The sequence below is a fragment of the Papaver somniferum genome, chromosome 7, assembly GCF_003573695.1.
Source record: "Papaver somniferum cultivar HN1 chromosome 7, ASM357369v1, whole genome shotgun sequence".
NCBI classification, from domain to species: domain Eukaryota; kingdom Viridiplantae; phylum Streptophyta; class Magnoliopsida; order Ranunculales; family Papaveraceae; genus Papaver; species Papaver somniferum.
Genome location: NC_039364.1, coordinates 68,869,559 through 68,878,871, shown reverse-complemented (window position 1 = coordinate 68,878,871; position 9,313 = coordinate 68,869,559). Strand labels below are relative to the sequence as shown.

The 9,313-nt window shown below is 33.3% G+C and overlaps 1 protein-coding gene across 1 annotated transcript; it reads right to left on the bottom strand.

Moving 5' to 3' along the window:
• Positions 1 to 4,980: 4,980 nt before the first annotated feature.
• On the bottom strand, positions 4,981 to 6,132 carry LOC113292720 (homeobox protein B-H2-like). Its single transcript, XM_026541589.1, has one exon. It carries the CDS (start codon positions 6,040 to 6,042, stop codon positions 5,419 to 5,421), a length of 624 nt encoding a protein of 207 aa, XP_026397374.1. The 5' UTR covers positions 6,043 to 6,132; the 3' UTR covers positions 4,981 to 5,418.
• Positions 6,133 to 9,313: the final 3,181 nt, after the last annotated feature.

The following is a 9,313-nucleotide window of genomic DNA, read 5'->3' as shown; positions in this document are numbered from 1 at the left end:
TCCTAACTTCAAAATACATACCATCATTACAAAATTTATTACCAAAAGTGAATGGTTTACCTTCTTGGTAGTCCATAAACATTGTAGACGCCTTGCATTTCCGAACCCTATTAACATCACTAGATCCATTGACACCATAGAATTCAACTATGGGTATAGATTGAAAATTACCTTCATCTGTTGCATTAGGAGTTGAAGGATTTGGTGAGAATTATGTTTCTGAACTTGAATAGAATCGAGTGGAATTGACTTCAAATTGACATCAACTTTGTCCCCAGTCAGCTTCGACTCAATAAACTCGGATTCAACTAAACCAGTGTCTTCAGATCCAGACTTCAATTTTCCAGCATCAGTTATCAATTGTGAATCGGTAACCGTACTCTCAATTTTATCAGTAAAGCTTAGTCTGTTGTTGAAAACCCTTTTCAAGTCAGCTTGAGAGTCAGAACCTGGCGGTGTTACCAGTAATTCGTCACCGGATCCAAGTTCCTTCTTCAACAAACGTTCTCTGAAATCTTTAAACTCAGTAGCTATCATCGTTTTCAAGGAAGATAGGAGTGCAATTTCAAACTTACTCATGCCAGCAGTCTCAGAATCGACTGCTCTGATAACACTTGTAATGAACCCACTACAAATTGGATTATCAGGAACAACTTGGATCTCTAAGGATAGAGATGATTTGGGATAGATAGAGGGATATAGAGGATTAGGAGAAGAAATAGACGAATTAGGGGGATAATAAGAAGACATTGTTAGAGACAGAAGTTTCAGAAGGATTTAAGAAAGAAGGTAAGGTTTACATTTTCATTAACTGAACTTCTCAGGTACAGACTCTAGAATATAAAGGACAACTACATAGCTTACATGAGATACTCGTGACAAAGGTTAACCGCATCCAACAAGAGGGTGCCCCTAACGGGTGGCCCATATCAAGACACGCTAACAATACAACTAAGGGACATGACATAGTAGTTCTTCGTCTTCAATTGATGAGCGGTCTGAAGTCTAAATCTCAACTACACATTCTATCCTAATCCAAGACATAACTATAAGTAGACTAGAAATCAAGACTTATAGTTTTGACAACTAAACTTGACAAACAGGCTTGAGATAGCAACGCTTGCGAGTTCGACCGAGCAGTGCTCTAACATCTGGTACTGGGAGTAATACCAGCAGGAATGATTGGTGTAATACTATTACTAGCACCACTAGTATTCGTAGGAACATGCTTGAGATTTGAAGTTACCGAACCTGACCTAATATCGACCATTTTTATTTGATTTTTTGACATCGACTTCACAACCGAGAGATTGATCTCTCGTTGTGGTAACCAACATGTTTTAAGTGCAAAACAAATAAAGTGAAAGTAGGTTAGTAACAATATTTTTATGACTTATAGATATCACAATCGTATGGAACTTGCATATATCAAGAAATGATCGTACAAACACCACTTCAGTCATAAAGAGATGAGATAGGGTTGATCTTAGGGAGGTATGTAGAGAAAGAGCGAGAGATCAGTGTGGTGATGTGATTATGGGTGATGTTTTCGAACTGTAGATATCAAGTTCTTAGACTTTGATGTAAACTACTTCTATGAGAACTCTCTGATCTTTTTGAGAGATTACTTGGTATTTTTGAGATGATTTTTGAATAGGTTGAGCTGCCTATTTATCTTTGGAGTAGCACACTGTCTCTCTTGAGAAGTGGAAAACATGTTGAAAATAGAAGAATCGAGAAGATTCGAGAATATTGTACATGCGTAGTAAAATCCTTTCTGCATTGTTGGGAAGACTGATTTTTACATGTTCACTTATCCCTCATTTCTTTCCACATTTATCACGACTTAGTCTCTTTCTGTTATGAATATGAGCTGACACATCGTATCTGTCGTAGACCGCTATAACAAAAAGCTAACGAATACCCCCCCCCCCCCATATGACATGTTTGATGTCTCTAAGAAATCAACAAGTAGAGTTAACATGCTACTAATATTGAGTTGACAGAGTCGTATAAGACTACTTCGTCAAGTACATGGTTGATGGGTCTTGTAGAGACTCAATGATTTTTAGCAAATCGAGTAGAATAAACTACTTTAATGAGCAATGGGTTACAAGAAATAATAGGCGAGCGATGAACTCTACGCAATAAGAAGCGAGTGACAATCTTTACGTAATAGGTTGTGAGCGATGATTTATAAATGATATGATGTGAACGATGAGATGTAAGTAGTGTACTGTGAGAAAGAATCTCTAGTAATGCCAGTTGTGGGCAGTTGAGTATGCATACTCAGTGGTATAACACTTCATGTCACTAACACATGGATATGAAGGAGTAATAAGTAATGATGTCAAATATTGACATATATAGTTGAAATTTTTTGTCGTTGAATGCTCGTCTCCCGAGGTGTTGTATTAGAGTACCAATAGCTTACGACCTCGACTGTAAACGGTTTGATGCGCAAATGAGGCGTCGGGATAAGTAAGGCACTTGTGCACATCGTCGAGAGGTGCTAGGGCTAAAGGAAGTAACACTTATTAACCAACGACGAGATGGTTCTCCATCACTGGCATGGGAAACACTAGTACGTATAACACCGGCGATAGGATAATGCTCTTTCCACGACTGCGAAAAGTGAAACGTTTGTTCCATAACCACCAACGATGAAGAATGGAAGCGCTAGAGGTTTGGTAATGTTTGCAATATGCACCAGCATAATTCTAGTTTTTGGGTTTATCAAAGATAGCACAAGGTGCGAGGTAGGGGATGATGCCTATACCCTGGCCATGCCCATGCCCATGCGATTGGCACTTGGATTTTCGTTTTGTCCTATATTTCATAGTATATACCCTCGTATTGCATAAGTAACATTTATATTTAATCATAGACATTGTTATATACCATCAAGGAATTATTTTGCAGGATTTCTGTACCGTGGTATATACCCTCAAGTTGTTGTATCCTAGAGGTCAATATGTTTACAAGCTTAATAATTATTTAAGGACAAAGATAAGGAAAGAGTAATACAAGAGCTTGTTCAGAATATATATACTATGCATAGCCAGATGTTTTGGAAGAATCGCAACAAACACCAATAGTTTTCTGGTGTTTGTTATTATATAAATAATTTTAAGAACAGATACTTGTGTTACATGACATATATAATTTTATGATTTTGGCCTGCAAAAACCCATAATCAGAATTGCCAGCGTGAATCTGGTCGATTATAAAAGCAAAACAAAAAAGTCAACGGATATTGGAGCATCATATTTCCATTTCATTTAAGTAAATTTTTTATTGGATCTTTCTGAAGCGGAGGTAGTAAAATAATTGTTTCACATTTCAACTAATCTCTCGATTAGTAAAAAAAACAATACAAATTTAGGGATATGTTTCTTTTAGATATTTTTCATTTTAATGAATGAATCGATCAAATCAAAATCATCTGACTTTATTAATCATTTAACGCTTTTGTTTTTCTTGGAGTTCAACATCACATATTCATAAATAAGAACATCAATCTTAAATGATATTGTATTGTTAAAGAATATTACTCAATAAATACTTTTATAGACTTGTGGAGATTTCGAAAGAGTAACAAAAATTATTAAATTTCCTAGAGTTCAGCAGAATTGAGGAAAATCTTGCGGAGTTATGTAGAGTTATCTAATGTCTTATACAGATCTGTAAAGTCACGAAGAGTTGTAAAAATAAATTTCATATAGAAATTTACGAAATCCAAAGAATGTATAAAAATCTGACATAATAAAATACAAATATCATAGCTTATTTATTATAGTAACTTCAACTGGAAACAAAATATATTAAAGAAAAAACTAAAATTAAACATAAATAATATTATTATTATCTGACATCTTTTATTTATATTCAATATAAAATGCAATAAGTAGTAATGATAAAAATAATTACTATTACACATTTTTAATTAACAGTTAGATAGTGCCAAATCATATCATATAATTATTATGCATCTGTGACAGGGGTTTTACATACTGTATATTTATGAAATGATATAAAACAAAAGAATAAAGATACATTTAAATTTTTCGAAAGTTTTCTAGAAACTTACATATTTTGCAAGACTTTTATTTCGGCAAATATATAGACAAAAATCACTCAAAGTATTCAAAACAGGTAAGTATGCAAAGCCTTTGAATTTTCAAGTTTACAACAAATAATACAAATTTTAGAAGACCTTTTTACAAGCTATTACCAATAACATACACTTTGACAGAGATTCAAAAAGTAGACAACCAATAACACAATACTTTAGTTTAGAGATCCATTAAAGTCTTTGAGAATCACTGAAAGTATTTATTGAGTAAACCTATGTTAATAATAAGAAAAGTTGGGAGATTTATTCGTTAAAACATGCAAATATAAAATATTGACGTAAAGTATTTTAATTCTAAGAGAAAAGATTTAGAATATATTTTTACGTGGAATAATTTTTTATCTATTAACACATCAATTTCAAAAGCTTCTTACAATATTGCAAAGTTTTTTCTAGTAATACCTTCACTATAAAGGCATATATGAAGAAGATAAAAAAATGATTTGTTTATGGGGTCTATGGGCAATCAATTGCTCGACTCACTGTTTCACATACATTTAATGGCTTGATTACCTAGATTTTGGGTTATGAATATGATTTAAAAATGGTTAAGTTTATGGTAATAATCAATATCTACAAACCAAAGATAAATAGATCACAAAGGTACGAGTTGAAATAAATAAAGCCTTTTGAAAAATCACATATACTTTCTTTATGTAAGGATAGCATGGAGATAAGAAATACAAATAAACAATTAAGTAGACGATCTGGTTAGAAATTATCATCCATATTCATAAAAACATTTGTACAATCAATATTCAATTCTTATTCAATTTATGGATCAAATGTTTAAAATATTGAGCGAAGCCTTCTCCCGATAAAAAACTATAATCTTCGTAACTAGCTGATATGAATTGAGAATAATATTAAGTTTCTTAAAATAATTTGGGCTACAAAACTCATGAAATTTAAGTGCAACATCAATTAACAACTATAAGGCCTTTACACGAGGAAGAAGATGAACCAACTTTTAAATTTGAAAACACTTGGAAAATCATCCTAAAAATACACATGGAAACTATATTCGCCTCTTTCCTCACTCTGATTTCTCGCATGCATATGCATGTCTCTCAGTCTAAAGGACCTTCTATCAATGTGTCCCTATCTATTTATATGACAACAATTGTTTCCCAAAATCATAGACTGCTAGATGATGATGAAGTGATGCTACTTTGAATTTCGTAATCATGATGAACATATCCCTGCGACAGTATATCTACTAATCATTTTTGTTGTTTCAAAATGAGAATTAATGATCTAATTAATTTATTATATATATATAATCACATAGAGAATGCTAATGGCAATTCAGATTCATGAGAACCAACAGATAAAGAAGATCCTTCACCATTACTAGACGAGGACCTTGTTGGGCCAATACGTGACGATAATCCACCATCACCTTCGTGATCTAAATCTGAATCCCGATCGTCATCATCAAGCGATTCAACCCCATCGTCATGATTATCGTCCTCTTCGTCACCAACTACAGTTGCACCACCAAATCGAACATGTCCAGCACCACCATTATCGGCCCCGAGATTAGACTCCGTCGATGATCTCGTAGATGTTGATGCACCACTTTTTCTTCCCCCATTACCATTTGAAACTACTGGTGCAACCTTGTTATTGTTATTATTGTTGTTATTTTTGTCGGAATTTATGGATCCTAATACAAGTTTCTTTAAACAAGCATAAATTAAGGTAAGAAGCCAAAAAATCCAAGGGATACCAACTAAAATCATCCCAGCAGCAGGATACCATGCAGAAGATTCAGATTCAGGAAGATGTATATACAACGCAAGAAAGAAACCTCCAGCTACTATACAAAAAAATAGTACACATGACACCAAATAAATTCTTACATCTCCTTGTTTTTTTTCTTGTTGTTGTTTTGTTAATGCCATTAATGGAGACCTTGATCAAAACAAAATTCCTTCTTTCTCTGTCTCTTTTTTTTTCCCCTAACTTTGGGTTTGAGTTGCAGAGAGGTGGTGTATGCGTATTGTGAGGTATCAAATGGTGGGGAGTAAGAAGCGTTTAAGGTTGTTAATAATTTGTTTGTTTGGTCATTCAACTCTTGACACATATCTTACCTTGTTTAACCATAACTAACCTAATATATTCCTTTCATATTTCATCTTTGCTAATTAAGGAAAGCAAATAGTTAAATATCTAAAAAAAACTAAAAAGGAAGAGAGAATTAAGGATGTGATCGTTGATTTTACCTCTTAAAATATATTATCACATGTAATAATAATTAAATAATTATAATCCTTTGGTACTGATGAGGGGATGATAAGAATGTACCCCAATTATGTACTTATGTTATTAAGTTGATGGAAATATTCTGAAGAGCTTAGTCAACATATTTTCTTTTTATTATTTTTAGGATTTATTACTTTTCATTTACAAAATTCACTTTGGATTTTATCTGCATTTTTCAAATATGTAAAATGCAAACATATATGCCAAGACTTATCAGTTTATGTAATAATGATGTTATAGGTGTTGCGATACCAAGACTTGTTAGTTTTAGTTTTGTTTAGTCTCGTTTCATGAGTCCGTCTTATAAAAAAATAATGCAAACATATATGCCAAAAATAGTAATTCAGATTGTGCAAAAAATATTACGTAAAATATTAATATAAAATAAAGATTTAACTTATCTTTAAACATTTTAGGTATTTTATTTTTCAATTATTAAAAATGAAATATGAAAGAAATATATGAAGTTAATTATGGTTAAATGATGTAAGACATGTGTCAAGCGCTGATACAAAACACAAGAATTGATTATATGGTACAAACGATCAGCACCCTCTTAGACACTTTGTGGGAAAATTACTGATGTCCAAATTTCTAGGTATTATTTGTCGAATAGTTAAAAATTTCCAGGTATATGCTCACCAAATTTGCAATACTGAGAGTACGCTTTAACACTGTGGATGAACATTGTTTCGCATTTGATTGATGAAGATACTAAGTCTTGGAACCTACAAACTTGAATGCTCGTTTTGATATTAACACTGTGGATGTTATTCCTAAAATTAGAAGTCCTTTTAAATGGGAAGGATTGTCTTAGATGGCAACCAAGCTCAAATGGTGAATTTTTAGTCAAACCAGCCCATAGAGCTATTCTTAATAGTAGGAACCAAGAAAATTGATTTAGTAACTCAGTTCCTATCTCTTGGGACCATTTTTGGAAATTTAAACTTCCTAATTATATCCTTCACTTTCTGTGGAGGTGTTTACAAAAATGTCTCCCATTGGGAGATAATGTGTCTTTTTTGTAATTTCCACATTGAAAGCATGCAACGTATTTTTCTGGACTGTACTTTCTCTAAAATTGTGTGGAATGCTATTGATCCTACTCTTATTCCTGTTATTACTAATGTTGATATTCATGAATGTCTTTGCAACTTGTTCCAAGTAAGTAATCAACTTGTTAATATTGAATGTGTTCTCAAATGGTTTGCTTTTATTACGTGGAATATTTGGAAATGCAGGTGCAAGAAAGTATTTGAGGTTCAGCAGGAAAATCTTAGTCAAGTTGTCCACTTAATTAAATCTGACTATGCGGAATAGAATAGAGTGGCTATTTCAAACAGTACAAATGTTATCCCTAGTATCATGCAAACCACTAGAGAATGGCAGAAGCCTAATAATCTATTTATGAAGATAAACTGTGATGTTGCTTTTGATGATCTTCCTAAGTCTGTAGGTATTGGACTAATAGGTAGGTCTTTTACGGGTAGTGCGGATGGAGCTAGATGTTGCAGTACTAAAGCATTAGATCAAGAACAGACTGAAGTAAAAGCACTGCTGGAAGCTGCATTAAGGGCGAGGCAAAAATGATATCGATATGTTCATCTAGAGGGCGACTGTTTGAATGTTATTAGTGCTTTAAATGATAGATCAAAATCAATAACATGGACCACAAGAAACTTGATAACTGATTGTGGAAAATTCTTTTGATAGTTGGAAATGCACTCATGTGCTTAGGGATGTTAACCATGTTACACACAAGCTTGCAAAACATGGAAAATAAATAATCTATGAGGAAGAATGGTCGAACTCCTTCCCTGCTTGGATACTATAGTGCATCCATATGGATGATTCTGTGTAACCTTTATTTGATCAATAAAATTCCTACTTTATATTAAAAATAATTAAATACACTTAAAGTTTCAAAATTATGTGTAACCTTCTTTTATCACATTTTAAATTTATTTTCTACCTTATTTGTTCTTTTTCTTTCGCAAACTTATTTATACAAGTTCCTAATCCAATGCGTATAAAACACATAAAGTGTGGCTTGTTAATTATATATTCGTTATTATATATTGTGGTTTCGTTAGTCGCGTACGTGGTTCATGAGAAATATAACAATTTGCATAGGTTTTTTGGCCGAATCACTTTGGGTTGTTAAGAAAGGCAGGCCGATAATGAAATTAAATTTGGCTCATAGTTTAATATGTGATTTTGAAAAGTTTTAAGAATTGGTTTCTTCAAATTGATTTTTTTTTCTAAATTATTTCATATGAAGATACCGTGTTTAGTACCTCACAAGGTTTTAGATGTTTGTTGATGGGTTAAGAAGGAATCATTGTTGCAGTTGAAACCCTTATTAATTCAGGAATGATGGATGAATACAGGAGTTGTGTACATGGAACAGATTATGGCCTGAGCATGAACCGATTGAGGAACTGTGTTGCACCATGATGGTGCAAAGAACTGAAGGCCTAAGCAAATCAGTTGGTTAGATGACTAGCTCTTTGACTCAACCTGACATGGCTGAGTTGACTCACTGGTCTGAACATTGGCCGATGACCAAGTTTGACCGGTGACCGGCTTGACTTTCCCGGTCACCTTGGGTGTTTTCCGGATGGATTCCTGCAGTTTTCGGCCACCAATTTTGACCCAAAATACCAGAGAAGGTATTTTGACACTTGAGCTTGGTGGACCCCTTGGAGATATACTTTGAGAAGACTTGACCTAATTTGAGGTGTTGGAAAGTATCCTTTTGGGAGAAACATATAAAAGATAAGATTTTTCTCTTTCTCTAGAGATCTAGCCACCTGTCCCTTAGAGAGAAACATATAATTTTTCACATGATTTTCTTCTTTTATTTTGATATGATTTCCAAAAACATGTGTAGCTAGTTTTCTTCTTACT

Excerpts from the sequence above, each read along its gene's own strand:
- LOC113292720 (XM_026541589.1), bottom strand. The coding sequence starts at position 6,042 with ATGGCATTAACAAAACAACAACAAGAAAAAAAACAAGGAGATGTAAGA.